General features: G+C 51.0%; 1 protein-coding gene across 1 annotated transcript; it reads left to right on the forward strand.

Annotated features, from left to right (window-relative positions):
• The first annotated feature begins 33 nt into the window (after positions 1-33).
• Positions 34-19,314, forward strand: LOC138812415 (zinc finger protein 208-like). The gene is given in 15 exon segments (XM_070000367.1): positions 34-731; positions 1,308-1,434; positions 2,640-4,501; positions 11,563-11,669; positions 12,207-12,471; positions 13,183-13,246; positions 13,299-13,809; positions 14,181-14,302; positions 16,566-16,617; positions 16,619-16,858; positions 16,860-17,006; positions 17,008-17,281; positions 17,283-17,370; positions 17,373-17,576; positions 17,579-19,314. Coding segments are annotated over 15 exon segments (4,521 nt in total). The 5' UTR covers positions 34-692; the 3' UTR covers positions 17,998-19,314.

The raw sequence follows: 19,314 nt of genomic DNA on the forward strand, positions 1-19,314 counted from the left end.
TCCTAGAGAATCATGTTTACAGAAGGGATGTACAGTGAGGGATCAGCATTCTGTGCTTCAGTGAGAAGAGTATAATAGCAGGCTGTAAGACTTCTTACCTGCTGTGGTCAGCATCCTGCATTCCTTGTGAATAACTGCCCTGTGCTCCTGTCTACGTCCATTTGTTTTATGGCCCTGTTTTAGCTTGGCGCTCACCAACATGAAAACACACTTCTAGGAGAGCACAGGTTGGTTCCAGGATCAGGGGGAAGACTCCCAACCACAGAGGGCCAGTGACCTCTCGATATCTGCTGGCTCCAGCCATGACCCTGTGCACTCTGCCAGCCGTTCCTTTGTGTCTACAGCCGCCCTGAGCCCCTGGCGGACGCAGTTGAGCACTGGGGGCGGGGTAGGAGGATCGCACCTCTGGACGTTCTTTTACTGCGGGCTGAGCCGCGCGAACTACATTGCCCACAATTCAGTTCACTGAATAACAGCCAACCCGGCCAATGGGCATGGAAAACAGCCGTTTCCCGCCCTCCCCCCACCCCAACCGCCCTGGAGCTGTCTCGATGGTTAGGACTATGTGGGGTGGCTGCTTGTAGTGGGAACGGGTTCGGCGTAGGGATCGGCGCGGACGTGTGCGGGGTGAGGATCGCCCTCGCCAACCGGCTGGGCTGGGGCACGCACGCGGAGGCGGTCTGCGGGGCGTGATGGCGGCCGTCCCGGGGCCCCGGGCTCCCCAGGTTCAGGTAGGTGGGACCGGGAGGGGAGGGGCAGCGCCCGGCGGGATCCCTGCCGCCGTGCCGGGCTGAGGACCGGCCGGGGGGGGGGGGGGGGGGGGCCAGCCGGCGGGGCGGTGTCACGGGAGGTGGGGAGGCTCTCGGTGGTCCAGTCCCGTCGCTGCCGTCCCCCTCTGCCATGTAGGAGGATGAGGCAATGTCGGCGGGCTTTTGGTCAGCCTGGCAGGCACAGCCCGGCCTGGGGCCGCGGAGAGAGAAGCTGAGAAGCCGAGGCTTCGGTGTGACCGTGGGGAGGAGTGGCAGGGGCGGGGGGGGGGGGGTGCCGGCGGCGGGAGGAGAAGCCTCTGGCTGCGGCCCAGGTTGGAGGCCTGTGCGGCTCGGTTGTGAGGCGGGAGTGCGGGTCTCTGACCCCGTCTGAACACCTTAGCCGGGCAGGGGTGCAAGGCCGGCCGGAGAGGGTGTGGCGGCGGGAGTGCTAGGCCCCTGCATGCGGGGGACAGGGGGCAACGGGGGAGGGGGGGGAGAAAAGTATGAGGCCCCGCCATGGGGGGGGCTTAGTGAGAGCTGACCCCTCCCTCACCACAGGGCCTCGTGACCTTCGAGGACGTGGCCGTTTGCTTCTCCCAGGAAGAGTGGGGGATCCTGGGTGAGGCCCAGAAACTCCTGTACTTGGATGTGATGCTGGAGACCTTTGTGCTCACCACCTCAGTGCGTAAGTCCTCCCTCACTGCTTACCGCCTCAGTGTTAAGCCCTCCCTTTGTGGGTAAGTCCTCCCTCTGTGGGTAAGTCTGCCCTCAGTGCTCACCACGTCAGTGGGTAAGTCCTCCCGACCTCGTTCCTCCCCGGAGGCTGCTCTATCCTTCCCCAGACAGATCATGGCCCCACCCACTCCCCCACACACTAAAGCTTTGCTGATGTGTTCCTCATTTTGTGCCTAAGACTTTCCCAACAGGTATGTTTTAATTTTATGAAATTCATGAATTAATAACTTTTTGGTGGTGGTTGGTGGTGGTCCTCGTGGGCCCTGAACTCGGCCTGGGTGCTGTCCCTCAGCTCTTCAGCTCAAATGCTCTACCACTTGAGCCACAGTGCCACTTCCAGTTTTCTGGTGGTTTATTGGAGATAAGAGTCTCACAGACTTTCCTGCCTGGGCTGGCTTTGAACCAAGATCCTCAGATCTCAGCTTCCTGAGTAGCCAGGATTAGAGGCATAAGCAACTGGTGCCCAGCTTAAAACAAATAGTTTATAAGGTCCCCAAGTTCTGAGTGGCTCAAAGCCAGCCTGGGCAGAAAGTCCATGAGACTCTTATCTCCAGAAAACCTCCAGAAAGCTGGAAGTGGCACTGTGATTCCAAGGGGTAGAGTGCTAGCCTTGAGTGAAAAAGCTCAGAAATAGCACCCAGGCCTTGAGTTTAGGCCCCACAATTGACAAAAAGAAGAGAGAGAGAGATGTTACTGTAATTTCTGAAAGCACTGTGACATGGGAGCCCACAGGTGGACAGGAGAAAGACATCAGAGGGTAAAGTGTTAGGCTACAGCCTTTACTGGGGTTTTTGCATGAGATAAAGCAGAAAAAAAAAAAAAACAGCTTATATTGACTGGGTCAGGTGACTTCTGTGGGTTTGAGAAGAGGTCTGGCCTTGCCATCTACTATTTCCAGCACATTTAGGGCAAAGGAGTACATTCCAGTTGTACAAGGCACAAAAAACAGACTTGCAATATGGGCTCTGAGATGGTTGTTTGCATATGAGCTGCATGCTTTCTGATGAACTGTGGTCTTTGTGAAGAACTGGCCAGCCCTCGTGGGGAAGGGACAGTATCTCTGGCCAATAGTGTTACACCATACAGAATGTATACACCATACAAATGTAAATTATCCACCACTTTCAGCATGCCTTTTATCCGTGTCTCTTTCAGATTGTTGGCATGAAATGAAGAATGAAGAGACATCTTCTCTACAGTTCATTTCTGTAGAAGAGCCATCGGTGGTCAGGACTCCAAAGGCAGGGCCGTCCACATTGAAGATGCACCTCTGTGACGTCTTTGCCCCAGTCCTGAAAGACATTTTGCATCTGGATGATCTACCTGGATATGAGCCGTATTTTATGGGGGCCCATGCACACTATTACCAGGACCAAAGGCATCAAACCAGTGAGAATCTGTTAAGAAGAGATGCGGATAGCTGCTTGAAGAACAGCGTGGACCGAGTGTCGGAGAGCCCCTCCCTCTGCAGGGAGTTTGGAAGGGACTTCTCAGCCAGGTGGGGCGCTCTCGAACCTCAGGCCATTTCCAGAATCACCAAGTGCAGGGAGGCACTCCACTGCGGAGAAAGTCGCCACCAGTCAGATGAACACAGAAGAGCTTCCAGCCCCAAACGGCCAAGTGTTCAGCAGCTCACAGACTGCAGCTTTGAATCTAGCAAATGTGGAAAAGCTTTCCAAGGTGCACACTGGCCTGGGTCACCCCAGAAGAGCCTCACAGGACAGAGGCACCATCAGCGCAGCCAGTGCACCAAGTCCTTTTCCCAGCAAGCTTCTCTCATCACCCACCAGAGACTTCAGAACTCTGTAGAAAAACGGTACAAGTGTGGTGAGTGCGGGAAGTCCTTCAACCAGAGCTCCAACCTCATCGAGCACTGCCGAACCCACAGGGAAGAAAAGCCCTATGAGTGTGGGGACTGTGGGAAAGCCTTTGGGTGCAAGTCCAATCTTCTTCGACACCAGAGGACCCACACAGGAGAGTGGCCCTATGAGTGTGCTGACTGTGGGAAATTGTTTAGGCAAATCTTCAGCCTTGTTAAGCACAAGAAAATCCACACTACTGCAAGGCCTTATGATTGTGGCCAGTGTGAGAAATCGTTTAGTCAAAAGGCCACTCTCGTTATACATCAGAGAGTTCACACAGGAGAAAGGCCTTACACGTGTGGAGAATGTGGGAAATCTTTCAGCCAGAGCTCCAACCTCATTCAGCACTGCAGAATTCATACTGGGGAAAGGCCTTATGAGTGTGGGGAATGTGGCAAATCCTTCAGCCAGAGAGCCACCCTCATGAGACACCAGAGAACTCACACCGGGGAGAGGCCTTATGAGTGCAGGGAGTGTGGGAAGTTCTTTAAACAGTACTTCTACTTCATTGAACACTGTAGGAGTCACACTGCAATGAAGATTTATGAGTGTGGCCAGTGTGGGAAATCCTTTAGCCAAAAAGCCACACTCATTAGACACCAGAGAGTTCATACCGGGGAAAGCTCTTATGAGTGTGGGCAGTGTGGAAAAGCCTTTGAGTACAAATCCAAACTTGATCGACACCAAAGGACTCACAGTGGAGAAAGGCCCTATGAGTGTATGCAGTGTGGGAAGTTCTTCAGGCAAAGCTACAGCCTTCTTGAACACCAGAGAATTCACACTAGAGTAAGGCCCTACATGTGTGACCAGTGTGGGAAATCATTTAGCCGAAGAGCAGACTTCATTAAGCACCAGACGGTTCACACGGGAGAGAGGCCTTACAAGTGCGGTGAATGTGGGAAGGCCTTTAATCGAAGCACCAGCCTTACTCAGCATTGCAGAATTCACACGGGAGAAAGGCCATATGAATGTGAGCAGTGTGGGAAATCCTTTAGGCAGAAGTCTGACCTCCTCCAACATCAGGTGGTGCACACTGGAGAGAGGCCTTACGAATGCAGCAAATGTGGGAAGTCTTTCAGCCAACGTTCTAGCTTCTTTCAACATCAAAAGAGTCACACCATGGAGAGACTCAGGAAGGCAGTACACCTGGGAAAGGCCTCAGCCTGAGGTCTAACACCACCTAGCTTCCAAAAGCCCATATTTGAGAAAGGCTTTAGACCTGCCAGGAATGGGCTGTCTCCTCCACTCACTGTAACAGACCTAGAGAGCCTTTGTGAGGGCTCCTCTGCCCCTGGATGAGCATCCCAAGAGCTCTGGGCAGGAGGGAGGTTTGCAGGCACCGCCCTGCAGTGTAGAGTTACAGTACTTCCAGCTCTGCTGTCACGGAAAGCCGTCTACCTTCCCTCTAACAGAATGCTCTGTGTGCACACACCCACCACGTACTGCATTCGTCCCTTCCCTGTGCCTTGTGAGCCACTCTGTTCCTTGTCCAACTGCTTTGGAGGACTGGGTCTGGATCTAGCTGGAGGCTTGTGAGCACCAGTCTCACCTCCCTGTGGGTGGTGTTTGTGCTCAGCAAGTCACACAAAGCACTAGCTTCATGTCTCGAAGGCTCTGGTTTATGCACTAATTATAATCATGCACCACCCTGGGTGGGTAGAATGCTAGCACTGTGCCTATGTGTATGGAAAGGTGAACAATTTCATGAGTCCCCTCGTTGATGGACTTCAGTCACCACCTGTCAGCAGACACTGGCTTTCACTGGGGCTTGCTCAATTTGCCTTGCTGCCCAGTATCTCCAGTGGAATAAAACATTGTGATCCTAGTCTTGGACTGTGTGGGTATTCATTTGGGGAGTTTATGTTAGAACACAGGTAAATTGCTGCTTAGAATAACCTGGCTTTTGTATGTGTGTGTGTGTGTGTGTGTGTGTGTGTGCGCGCACATGTGCACCAAATTACATTCAAAATGTTCAGAAAAATATAATTGTATATACACACACGTATGATGTATGTATGTGGAGACAAAGGAAATGAGATAAAACCAGTAAATGAAACAAAATATTAAAATTGCTGCCAGGCACCGGTGGCTCACATCTGTCATCCCAGCAACTCAGGAGGCTGAGATCTGAGGATTGCAGTTCAAAGCCAGCCGGGGCAGGAAAGTCAATAAGACTCTTATCTCCAATTAAGCACCAGAAAACATGAAGTGGATCTGTGGCTCAAAGTGGTAGAGTACTAGCCTTAAGCAAAAAAACCCAGGGATAGCATCTAGGCCCTGAGTTCAAGCCCCACAACTAACCAAAAAAGTAAAATTGCATCTTTTTCTCTTGAAACTTCTGTACATTTGAATTATGAAATTTTTTAATTCATTGATGCATTTTCCTATTTACTAGAAAATATTACTATATTGTAGGCTGCAAATACAAATGTTTGCTATGATTTCACCCATTGTTTCCCCCTGGAAACCAGCCAGAAAGAATGGGATTGTCCTTAAACTTGTAATGGAAAGTTTGCACACGTGCACAGAGAAACTACACTAAATGCTGTGCACATGGCCCCTCCATAACAAGTTTCAGCTGAGTTCAGGTGTGAGCAATCTAGCCTGTGTTCTATCTTTGAACATTAAGATATGAGGAACATTAATCATTGTGGCAGTAAAAAATAAGCATGCATGTGGAAAAATCCACGAATCCTCTCTAGTGAAAGCATGGCCTTCTGTGCCTGTCCTAAGGGGTGGGCTGCCTTGCACCCTGACAACTGCTACTCCTGCTCTTCCTCTTCTCCGGGGAACAGTAGCTTCCAACTATTACATGTGGCTGAGGAAAATGATATGGCATGCTGCAGGGGATTGGCTTCATGTTGGTCCTGGTAGATCCCAGGTATGCAGCAAAGCGCCCCAACCACAGGTTACACAACAAGTATTTCTTCTTACATGAGCCTGTAATATGTATACAATATATATAGAAGTACCGGGGTTTGACAGAGCTTTGTGCTCACTGGGCATGACCTCTACTTTGTTGTTGTTCAGTCCTAGGGCTTGAACTCTGGGTCTGGGTGCTGTCCCTCAGCTCTTCAGCTCAAGGTGGGCGCTCTACCACCTGAGCCACAGCATACAGTTTTCTAGTAGTTAATTGGAGATAAGAGTCACAGACTTGCCGGGCGCTGGTGGCTCACGCCTGTAATCCTAGCTACTCAGGAGGCTGAGATCTGAGGATCGCGGTTCAAAGCCAGCCCGGGCAGGAGAGACCGTGAGACTCCTATCTCCAATAAACCACCAGAAAACCGGAAGTGGCGCTGTAGCTCAAGTGGTAGAGCGCTCGCCTTGAGCTGAAGAGCTGAGGGACAGCGCTCAGGCCCAGAGTTCAAGCCCCACGACCGACAAAAAAAAAAAAAAGAGTCACAGACTTCTCTGCTTGGGCTGGCTTTGAATCGTGATCCTCAGATCTTAGCCTCCTGAGTAGCTAGGACTACAGGCATGAGCCACTGGTGCTATACTGGTACTCTGCCTCTTGAGCCTCTGCATAACCCTTTGTTATGTTGGTTATCTTTCAGATTGGGTCTTGCTTTGTGTCTGGGCCAGCCTCAATCGCAGACTTCCTGTCTGTGCTCCTCATGCAGGTGGGGTGCCAGGCGCCTGCACGGTGCTCTCCCCACCCCCTCCACTCTCTCCCTCCATAGCTGGGATGATGAATGTCCACCAGCACGCTCCACCATCAATGGAGATATCTCAGACTTTATTAGCCCAGGCTAGCCTTAAACCACAATCCCCCAGTCTGCATCCCAAGTAATTAGGAAGACAGGCTTGAGCCACCAACTTAGCCCACATTTTCTCTGGTAACAGGTAACACACATAGTTTATATTTCAACTCAGCATGGAAGTGAGCAGTTTTCACTGAACTAAAGAAATTCATTGGCATCCTGTTCTGTCTTGTTTTGCCTTGTTTTGTTTTTGGGGCTTGAACTCAAGACCTGGGTGCTGTGCCTGAGCCTCTTTGTACTCAAGGCTAGAGCTCTACTACTTGAGCCATAGCTGCCACTTCTGGCTTTTTCTTTTTTCTTTTTTTTTTTTTGGGGGGGGGGTCCGGTCATGGGCCTGAACTTTGGGCCTGGGCACTGTCCCTCAGCTCTTCAGCTCAAGGCTAGCACTACCATTTGAGCCACAGCACCACTTCCGGCTTTTTTCTTTTTGCTTATATGGTGCTGAGGAATTGAACCCAGGGCCTCATGCATGCAAGGCAAGCCACTTTCCCAGCCCACTTCTGGCTTTTTCTAAGTAGTTGATGGGAGATAAGAGTCACAGACTTTTCTGCCCAGGCTGGCTTCAAATCATGGTCCTCAAAGCTCAGCCTCCTGAGTAGATAGGATTGCAGGCGTGAGCCACAAGTGCCCAGCTATGTTCATGCTTAATGTAGTGAAATTAAACGCAGGGCCTAGACATTGTTGAGTTATGCCTCCAAGTCACACTGTTGTAGAAGTAAAAAATAATGAAACACAAAAAGCCAGAACACCTATGCCTCTGTGCACAAAAGAACAATGTATTTCACAACTCCTAGTACATGTGTGTTCTCTGACAGGAGGAAAGGCAGCTGAGGCATCCCAGCCCCCAGCCTGGAGGCCAGCGTCTTCCCAGCCTTCTGAAGAATCAGATTTTGAACTCCAGATTGTCAAAGTGATTTAAAATGTTAGAAACCATGCACACAGACATTCACTTCAGTGTGGGGGTCTCGCCCATCTCTGCCCTCCTGGTGGGTATCATCACCTTGAGCAGCTTTCCGAGGCCCATGCAATGCACAGGTGTTTGTTGCAGATGACCAATCACAGTCCCCATGCACGCACTGTCATTACACTTCTAGGTGCGATGATAATCGCCTCCCACAAGAATGAGGTCATAATCACAGTTCCCTTGCACTCACGCACTGTCACTGCACTTCCAGGTGCAATGATAATCGCCTCCCCCCGGAGTGAAGTCATGATCCCATCCCCTGGCACACACGCACTGTCACCGCACTTTCAGGTGCGATGATAATTGCCTCCCACAGGGGTGAGGTCAGGCAGCCCCAAACCCTGATCACAGGCCTCTCCACCTGCGCGACACTGCTGCCCAGGGGACAGCTGTGTCTGGGGGAGAAGCAATGATTTTGCTTGGGTTATATAGATTTATTCAGACTCCTCTAGTCATCTTTACTGTAAATCCATGGGACATTGCCAGATTTGGCTTATATGATTTCTTCAGGACCAGGACTGGGCTTTTTGGAAGTTTCAAAGGTAAAAGTCTTCAGATTTAACATCAAGGAGCAAGTGAGGTCTGATTAAGCATAGAAATCTCCCTCACTGGCTCTTGCAATGCTCTACGATCCATCTACAATGTCACTGTGGAGAACCAAGTTCCTCAGTAAAGGCCACTGCTGCGGCTCCAGCGAACCCCAGAAATGAACTGAGTGCTGCAAGATACCAGTAGGAGAGACCCTGCAGAGATCAGGACTCAGAGCCCCCAACCACCTTGGCTCAGTGAAGATCCCGCAGACTCCAACGGCTCAGGACTCAGAGCCACACACACACACCTCAGCTGCGCCTCAGGTAAGAGCTGACCCCCTGCAGGTGGCATCAGGTTATAGGAAGGGCTCATCCCAGAAACAGAGACCTAAGTCTGGCTTGGGACTAAAACAAACCACACACACACACACACACACACACACACACACACACACACACACACACACACACACACACACACACACACACACACACACACACACACACACACACACACACACACACACACACACAGAGCTCAGAGTGTTGACCTAGATCATCATGTATCTATGTAGATCTGGAGACACGGCAACTCTTCCCTGCTTTCTGAATTACTGAAGACTTTAAATCTGAATGGGAAAAACCCACCACACCCCTCAGCCTCACAGGCTCCTCCCACAGACTGGGTTTGTAAGGGGCAATTCCTGCTCCCCTGCGCCGACCATAGTGTATATTGTGTAAATTCCTTTCAGTCCTGGTCTCCCAAGTCGGTCCTGTTCTTCCCTCATTTAGTTCACTCCGCTGCTTTCATTCTTTTTTTTTTTGGGGGGGGGGCGTCCGGGCTGGGCGCTGTCCCTCAGCTCTTCAGCTCAAGACTAGCACTCTACCACTTGAGCCACAGCACCACTTCCGGCTTTTTTCTTTTTGCTTATGTGGTGCTGAGTAATTGAACCCAGGGCCTCAGGCATGCAAGGCAAGCGTTGTACCATTCAGCCACCTTCCCAGCCCCTGCTTTCATTCTTCCACATCTATTCTAGCTGTTATCATTATGTGTCCTCCATCCCAAGTGACCCCTGGAAGTGACCATGCTAAGGTGCCGCATTCTGTGTGTGCCTGAAGAGCAGCAGACAGGAGTTTGCACTCCTACCGTGGCTGTGCATCCCTCCCACCCAGCACTCCCAGAGCCACCCTGGAGACGCTGCTCATGCTTCACACGCCCCAGTGGTCAGGGTACCCTTGAGAAGACATTTTAGGGACGCAACAGCACATTCCTACCTCGCATCCCTTAGCATTATTTCTTCACAGATGTTCTGCGTCACAGTGCTGGTTTCTTGAGATAGGGCTTTGGAGTTGTTCACAATGCCCAGTCTGCTTTGTTGATGAGATGTAGGAAATGCAGACATGTTTTGAAATTACATGTTTCATGCATTTCTTCCTCTGAAATTACACAGTGTTAAGGAATGGAAATGTTTAGTCACACTTATTTCTGTGTCATGCCCAAAATTGTTTGCCAATTATTTTAATGTTTGGTATATAAAAACTACAAATGATTGTAACTGGAAAATACAAATAACGACAACTACTTCATATTTCTCTTTGGCTACTTTTGCTTTCATTCATATATGTCTGTTTTAAGTGTTACTGAACTATTTCTGGTAGGTTACACATAGACAGCCATGGTGACATAATTAAGTGAATTCTTTTTTCGGTTGTGGGGCTTGAATTCTGGGCCTGGATGCTGTCCCTCAGCTTTTCAGCTCAAGGCTAGCGCTTTACCACTTGAGCCACAGCACAACTTGTGGTTTTCTGGTGGTTAATTGGAGATAAGAGTTTCATGGACTTTTCTGCCCAGCCCAGGCTGGCTTTGAACCACGATCCTCAGATCTTTACAGGTGTGAGGACCAATGCCCAGCTTTAAGTGAATTTTAATTATATCTAAATAATTGTTTTGATTTTAAAATTAATAAAATTTTAATCTAAACTAAATGAATATCAGATATATTGCACTTGAACATCTAATTCAATTATTCTCAAAACTATATGAAATATTGATATTTGTACTCTCCAAACTATAAATCAGATAACTTTTTTATTTTTACTTTATTTTTTTAACTGGACACGGGGCTTGAACTTGAGACCTGGGCACTGTCCCTGAGCATTTTTGCTCAAGGCCAGTGCTCTACCACCACTTTGAGCCACAGTGTCACTTCTGGTTTTCTGGTGTTAATTTGACGTAAGAGTCTCACAGACTTTCTGCCTGGGATGGGTTTGAACTCTCAGAACTCAGTCTCCTGAGTAGCTGGGATCACAGCTGCAAGCCCCTAACATCAGATAACTTTATGAATTCCACCTATCTATGCTTCTGACCTATTAAACTTCTGCACTTCTGTCTAGATCCTGACATTTTAAGAAAGGAAATGCTCTGCAGAGGCTCTGGATTTTGTGTTTCCATGAGGCTTGCTTGGTAGAAAACCACCCATGTCATGCTCACAACTGTCTTCACCCATCTCTGCAGTTGTCTTTGTGTGCATGAGCCAGGATCCCGTGTCTGTTCAAAGTGAGAATATATTGTATGGACTAAATATTGAAAATTGAGAGACATAACAGTGGCGGTGTTAGACTTTGCCAGAAAACCACAGGGACATCCGGCTATAGTCAGTAAAGAGACCGCAAGATCCTTCTCACCAGGTGACAGGAAGTGAGAAGTGCTGGCTATTGTCTCGGGTGGTCTTTTATAACCTCTGGGATATGGGGGATCATGTTGCCTTATATGGTCATAGCTATCCCACAGGGGTGATCTCTCAGGGAAAGGGGGTAGGGACTGATCATTGGCTGCCTTTACTACATGGGCCTAGTGTTGCCTAGGGAAAGAGCATGTTAAGCTATGAGGGAGGAGGCTTCTGGACTAACAGGTGGTATGTCATTTGTCATGTGTTCAACTCTGTGTTCCTCTGAATGCAGTGTGCTCTTGTTATTGCTGTGATGTCTCCTGCCAGCCTGGATATTGGGATTGTCTTCTTCGCTCAGACAGCAATTGGCTTTGTGGGAAATTTCTCTCTCTTCTGTCTGTACAGCTTCATTTTGCTCTCCAGACATTTCTCCAGACCCACAGATCTGATTCTCAATCAGCTGGTGTTGGCCAACTCTATGGTTCTTTCCTCTAAAGGCATAACTCAGACGATAGCTACTTTGGGATGGAACTATGTCCTGGATGATAGGAGATGTAAACTTGTCTTCTACTTCCACAGAGTGGGCACAGGTGTGTCCTTCACCACGGTCTGCCTCTTCAATGGCTTCCAGGCCATTAAACTTAACCCAAGTATTTGCAGATGGATTGCATTCAAGATTAGATCTCTAAAGTTCATTGGGTCCTGCTGTTTTCTAAGCTGGATCCTCCACCTCCTGATAAATTCCTTCCTTCCTTTAATCATACATGGTCCTCTGAGCAAGAACAATCTCAGCATGGGAACACAGCATGGTTACTGTTCCTGGAAGATGCCAGAGAGATACAGTTCGCTCTACACACTCTTATATTTCTCACCTGACTTGATGAGTTTGAGTTTCATGATCTGGGCCAGCAGCTCCATGGTGCTTGTCCTGCACAGACACAGACGGAGGCTGCGGCACATTCACAGCCTGATTCGCAGGCACCCCCATGAGGTCAGAGCCATGCGCATCATCCTCATCCTGGCCTGCTCCTTCGTCACCTTTTACGCTTCCTACGCCTTTCTGACCGTTTGGACCACTCTGGTTGCACACCGTGGCCAGTGGGTGGTGAACAGCTCTGTGCTCATGGCCTCATGTTTCCCTGCACTCAGCCCCTTCGTGCTCATCCTCACCTATACCCGCATCTCCCAGTTCTTCGCCAGAGTGAGGAAAATCGATGTTTCTTAGATTCTCGGGGCCCAGTCTGTGTTCTCCACAATGGTGGGAGATTCTGGCCCACACCAGTTCGCACGGCGCGCGGGGGGGGGGTGGGGGGAGGAAGGGGGCGGGGAGGAACCTCAGCGTCGAGAACATATGGTGGTTCGTTGTGTGTAAGCGCTGTCGACCGTGATCATGACAATTCGCCTTGTGAAGGTAAAGTGTATTTGTGACGTTAACTAAGGATTACTGTCCCACGACCGTAAAATGTGTCATCGCTTACTCTCAATAAAGAAATTAAAGAAGAATGTGGGACGGCAAGGACAGCACCGCCGAGCCTCCGCTGCCGCCTCGTGGGAGCCGCGGGGCTGGCTGGTTCGGAATGGCGGCTGGGGCGAAACCCCGGCCGGAAGCCCCGGGAGTTCCCTTCAGGCCTCACGAGATTCCCAGAGGTTTCTGTCTGCTTGTCTGCTTGCTTGCCGCTGCTTTTGTCAGCGTCTCTTCTTTTTTAAATAAATTCATTTCGCCAGGTGCCGGTGGCTCGCGACCGTCACCCGAGCGACTCAGGAGGCTGAACTCCGAGGACAGCAGTTCAAAGCCAGCCTGGGCTGGTACGCCCCCGTGGGCGCGCGGTCCCGGAGCGGGACTTCCGGCGCCTTCGGTAACGTCATCTTCGCCGGCCCCGGAGTCGTCGCTCTGACGTCTCTCGGTTTGCAGCGTGGAGAGCAGGTAGAGCGGGACCTCCGGCGCCTTCGGGGACGTCATCTTCGCCGGCCCCGGGGTCCGCTCTCTGACGTCCCTCGGTTTGCAGCATCGAGAGCGAGCTGACTGAGGGCCGGGTCGGGACCCTGAGGCGGCTCCGGGAAGGTCGGCCGTGGCCAGGCGCAGGCCCCACCGAGGTCGGTCCCAGCCCCACCGGCGCCTGTGGGCGGTACCCTCGTTCCGAGGTCTGGGTCTCGGGGCGCCGGGCGGGCGGAGGTTCGGGGAGCCGGCTGAGCCCCTGGACCCGGCGGGGACCGCGGCGAGGTGGATGCAGACCTGCCGTGGTCAGCCGAGCACTCGGACCCGTGGACCGCCGAGAATTCCGAACAAGAGAGGGACACCATCCGAGACCGGGTCTGGAGTTCGTCCGGTGGAAGCAGATCCGAGGCGAGGCGCGGTGGATGCGCCTTGCACGGCCGCATGGAGGTCGCATGGAGGTTGGACAGGCGCCCCGATATTGCCGGGACAGAGCAGGGCAAGGACGGCCCTGGGGAGCAGAGGCCCCCGTGTTCCCCGTCCCCCGTGGGCTGCCCATCCCCGCGGGGCCCCATGGCTGCGGAAGTGCCGTTGGAACCCGTGGTGGTACGTGGAGAGCGGCCCAGCCCGTCACTGCCCACCCACGTTCTCCCAAGGTCTATAATAGCCGGGACTCCTCGCCTGCTTCCCCTAGACCTTGGGATGGAGAACCCCCTACCACTTAGAATTTTAGATCCGAAGAGGGAGGCGGTCTGCCCAGGTGTTAACCAGTTGTTGGGTTGCAGAAAGGAAAACCACGTGAGTTAAGACGGCGGCGAACAGAAGGATTGAGCAGGGACCAGGGTCTGATGTCTCCTCAGAGTTCGGGAGCCCCAGAGGAGGGTGGCCTTGGGGGGGTCGCTGTGTGGGATATGGATTGTGGACCTCCCAAAGTATAGCAGTTCGTGCTCTCAGCAGCCCCTGCCTTGCCAGGACAGCGTGTCCTTCGCAGACGTGGCCATCTACTTCTCTTGGGAGGAGTGGAATCTTCTTGATGAGGCTCAGAGACACCTGTACTTCTCTGTGATGTTGGAGAACCTGGCCCTCACGTCATCCCTGGGTAAGTTCCGGCTCTCACCTAGAGAGGACCTCTGGGATGGGCAGAGTGCTCAGGACTCCTGCCTGCTGGCTGAAATGGGTTCAGAGAGGGCCTGGCCGAGGGGAGAACATGACAGTTGGGCCCATGCCACAGTTCGATAGCATGCATAGCATGCATAGCATAGCATGCAGGTGTGGCCACTGTATGCTGGTTTGCATTCTTTCTCTATGTCCAGGATCATATGCTAGGCCTATAGTTTGTTTCTTGAGGACCTTCCATGATTTCCACTCCCACCCACAGTTTATAAAGTTTCCTCTTTCCCCACATCCTTTCCAGCATTTGTTGTTGGTGGTTTTTTTTGTTTGTTTGTTTTGTTTTTGCTAGTCGTGTGGCCTGAACTCTGGGCCTGGACGCTGTCCCTCAGCTCTTCAGCTCAAGGCTAGCACTCTACCACTTGAGCCACAGGACCACTTCTGGGTTTTTCTGCTTATGTGGTGCTGGGAATCGAACCAAGGGCCTCATGCATGCAAGGCAAGCACTCTACCACTGAGCCATCTTCCCAGCCCCTTGGTTTTTGTTTTGTTTTGTTTTAATGGCTGCCATTCTGACTGGGGTGAAATGCAGTATTGGGGTGGTTTTGATTTGCATTCCTTTTGTTAGGTTTTTAAAAAGAGGTAGCCAAGTAAGAACAGCACCAGCACGCACGTGGTATTTAGGTAAGGGGTAGGTTTATTCAGTAGACCTGCTGGGACCAGGCAAGGGTGGCACTCCACGTGGCTGGGAAAGGCCTGGGAATGAGAGAGAGCTGGGAAGAGAGGAAAGAGAGAGAGAAGAGCCAGAAAAGAGCAGAGAGAGGGGTAAGAACAGTAGCACTCACGTGGTATTCAGGTAAGGGGTAGACCTGCTGGGACCAGGCAAGGTTGGCACTCCACGTGGCTGGGAAAGAGAGAGAGCAAGAAAGCAAGAAAAGAGCAGCAAGAGCTAGAAACGAACAGAGAGAGAAAAAAGGGGGCAGCAAGAGAGCAAGAGAAGAGCAGCAAGAGCTAGAAACGAACAGAGAGAGAAAAAAGGGAGAGTCTGGGCCTGGGCTAGGCCTTATGTAGGGTATGGGCGGGGAAAGGTGTGGCCACATCAAATTCAGATATGACCTCTTCCAGGTGTCCCAGTTGCCTAGGTAATGCAGGTACTGGGTGGAGACTTTGCTGCGAGGAGGGTGGAGTCTGCTGGCCATCCAGGAACGGACCTTACACCTTTTATGACCAAAGATTTCTTGTTGTATCTTTTTTTGGGGGGGGGTAACAGTTGTGGGGCTTGAATTCAGGGTCTGCATGCTGTCCCTGGGCTTTTTTTGGGGGGGGACGGGAGGTCCGGTCGTGGAGCCTGAACTCTGGGCCTGGGCACTGCCCCGCAGCTCTTCAGCTCAAGGCTAGCGCTCTACCACTTGAGCCACAGCGCCACTTCTGGCTTTTTTCTTTTTGCTTATGTGGTGCTGAGGAATCAAACCCAGGGTCTCATGCATGCAAGGCAAGTGCTCTACCACTGAGCCACCTTCCCAGCCCTCCCTGGGCTTTTTCACTCAAGGCTAGCATTCTGTCACTTTGAGCCACAGCACCACTTCCAGTTTTCTGGTGGCTAATTGGAGATAAGTGTCTCATGAACTTTCTTGCTCAGGCTGGCTTTCCCTGCATGTTTCCCTAGATGGTTTTCTGTTCTCTTAGGTTTAAGTGTCCTTATTTGGTTCGCTTTGCTCATGTATTACACTTTTGTTGGGTTTGATTCCACACACCTTGTATGATTTTGGCCCATACAACCTTTGTGCTAGCTGCATTTGGGGCTGCTGGTCTTTGAGACTTGTGTCCACCAGTTCTCTGACTCCACTTCCAGCTTATTTGGTGATTAATTGGAGATAAGAGCCACACAGACTTTCCTGCCTGGGCTGACTTTCAACTGTAATTCTCAGTTCTCAGTCTCCTGAGTAACTAGGATTACAAGCATGAACCACTGGTGCTGGGCTCCATATTATATTTTGAATGTCTTTGTTGAAAATCATATGGTTGTAGCAGCCACACCTTACTCCTGTGTCCTTTCTTGGGGAAGATTTACTTTGCTTGTGACTTTGGGGGCCTGGTACTACAGGGTAGCTGTGTTTTTCAACCTGACCTCAACTCTTTTGTGACAGATGGCCCTATGGTCTGCTTCTTTTCTGTACCAAGTGTCCATGTGAGATTCTGTTTCCTCTCACTAATGAAAGCAACATGTAGGTAACTGTTGCTCCTGTTTCCAGGTCGCTCCTTAGAAGTGAAGCATGACGGGACACCTTCCGAACCAAGCATTTCTGTGGGATTGTCTCAGGTCCAGGACCTGCTCTCCAGGTTCAGCTCTCCAGAATGAGTGCTCCTGTGAAATGCATGGCCCCGTCTTGAGAGGTATTTTTTACTCGGCTCAGCACCATGGGACACACAGCAGGAAGAAGCCGTACACATACAAGGCACAGCCATACCTCACAGCAGGGTTACAGCATCACTGGCAGCATATCAGAGAGCTGCCATTCGGAAGCTGTGTGGATAGACTCACATACAATCCGCGTGTCAGGGAAACCTTTCACCTGCAAAGAAATTGCCAAGGGCTTCTCACCCAGTGTGGTGTTCCCTCATCAACAAGACTGTCCCACAGGAAAGAACCCAACCAGTGGTGACAAGTGTGGGGTGGCCTTGCACAGTGGAAAAGTCATCATGCTGGGGAAAATGTAAGAAAGCCTTCAGCCACATCAGCACACTTGTTCAGGACCAGAGAGTACTCATCAGGGAAGGGCTTTTTGAGTGTCACAAGTGTAGAAAAGCCTGTACATGAAGGTGTAACCTCATCCAGCACCAGAAAGTGCACGGTGAGGTCAGGCCTTACAGCGAGTGTGGAAAGTGTTTTACCTACTACTCCGGCTTCGAGATACACTGGCGAGTCCACACTGGAGAGAGGCCTTACTCGTGAAGTGAGTGTGGGAAGTGGCTTCGGTCAGATCTACAGCCTCAACAGCCACCAGAAAGTTCACATTGGAGAAAGGTGTTACGAGTGCAGAGAATGTGGGAAATTCTTTACCAAAGATCCAACCTCATTCAGCACCAGCGAGTCCATGCTGGAGAAAGGCCTTATGAGTGCAGAGAATGTGGGAAGTCCTTTAGCCAAAACTTTAGGCTCATCTACCACCAGTGCATCCACACTGGAGAAAGGCCTCATCAGTGCTGTGAGTGTGGGAAAGCCTTTAGCCGCAGCTCCAGCCTCATCCACCACCAGAGACCACATCGCAGTGCAGTAAATGTGGGAAGTCTTTTAAGCAAAGCTCCAGCTTCAGTTCGCATTGGAAAGTCCACATGGGGAAAAAGCCCTATGCATGTAGGGAATGCAGGAAGTCCTTCAGCCATAGCTCTAACCTTAAGACCCACCAGAGAGTTCACACTGAGGAAAGGCCCATCGAGTACAGGGAATGTGGAAAGTCTTTTAGCTGCAAATCTAACCTTATCAAACACCTAAGGATTCACACTGGAGAAAGGCCTTACCAGTGCACTGACTGCAGGAAGTGCTTCAGCCAGAGCTCCAGCCTTATTCAGCACCGGCAGCTGGACACACAAAAGCCCTACCAGTGCCGTGACTGTGGGAAAGGCTTCGCCTGCAGGTCTGTCCTCACTCAACGCCGGAGAGTCCACACTGGAGTAAAGCATTAGCTTTCCTAGTGTCATGACGCCAGATGAGACCACGTGGGAGAACCGCCCACCCCAGACTGAAGTTCCAGGCACTCAGAGGTTTTTGTTTTTGTTTTGTTTTGTTTTGTTTTGTTTTGTTTTGGTCGGTCGTGGGGCTTGAACTCTGGGCCTGGGGGCTGTCCCTCAGCTCTTCAGCTCAAGGCAAGTGCTCTACCACTTGAGCTACAGCGCCACTTCCGGTTTTCTGGTGGTTTATTGGAGATAGGAGTCTCATGGTCCCTCCTGCCCAGGCTGGCTTTGAACTGTGATCCTCAGATCTCAGCCTCCTGAGCTAGGATTACAGGCGTGAGCCACCAGCGCCCGGCGGACTCAGAGGTTTTAAGAAGAGGTTGCCCCTTCTAACCTGTGCAGTCCCTTGCCATTCTAGGCAGAGCCATTTTACTGCCATCTCCACCAAGGGCACACAGTGTGACATCATCACTGTCACATATCGGGGAAAATGACCTGCCTTTTTGCCGCTTGCTGACCCTCATGCCATCCCATTCGTGAAATAGGACATGAACTTGACCCAGTTTGATACCTGTGACCCCAGAGGAAGTATCTGGGGGCAGCCTGGCCAGAACTGATTTCATGAACTTGTTAGTCTCAGGACAGTCTCCAAGTCACTGATTGGAAATTGCTTGCCTCAAGGTCTCTTAGTTGTTTTTGTTTTTTGTTTTTTGTCAGTTGTGGAGCTTGAACTCTAGGCCTGGACACTGTCCCTCAACTCTTCAACTCAAGGTGAGCGCTCTACTACTTGAGCTACAGTGCCACTTCCGGTTTTCTAGTGGTTTATTGGAGATAGGAGTCTCACAGTCTTTCCTGCCCAGGCTGGCTTTGTTTTTTTGTTGTTGTTTTTGTCGGTTGTGGGGCTTGAACTCTGGGCTTGGGCGCTGTCCCTGCACTCTTCAGCTCAAGGTGAGCACTCTACCGCTTGAGCCACAGCACCACTTCCCGGGTTGGCTTTGAACCAGGATCCTCAGATCTCCGCCTCCCAAGTAGCTAGGACTACAGGCGTGAGCCACCGGCGCCCAGCTGGTCTCTTAGTTTTTTGTTTTTTTATGTTTTTTTTGGGTGTCCAGTCGTGGGGCCTGAACTCTGGGCCTGGGCACTGTCCCTCAGCTCTTCAGCTCAAGGCTAGCACTCTACCACTTGAGCCGGCTTTTTTCTTTTTGCTTATGTAGCGCTGAGGAATCGAACCCAGGGCCTCATGCATGCAAGGCAAACACTCTACCACTGAGCCACCTTCCCAGCCCCGGTCTCTTAGTTTTTGTAGTAATAAAATTTCTATTTAAGCTA

This window comes from Dipodomys merriami, unplaced genomic scaffold (assembly GCF_024711535.1).
Source record: "Dipodomys merriami isolate MVZ:Mamm:240054 unplaced genomic scaffold, mDipMer1.0.p SCAF_57, whole genome shotgun sequence".
NCBI classification, from domain to species: domain Eukaryota; kingdom Metazoa; phylum Chordata; class Mammalia; order Rodentia; family Heteromyidae; genus Dipodomys; species Dipodomys merriami.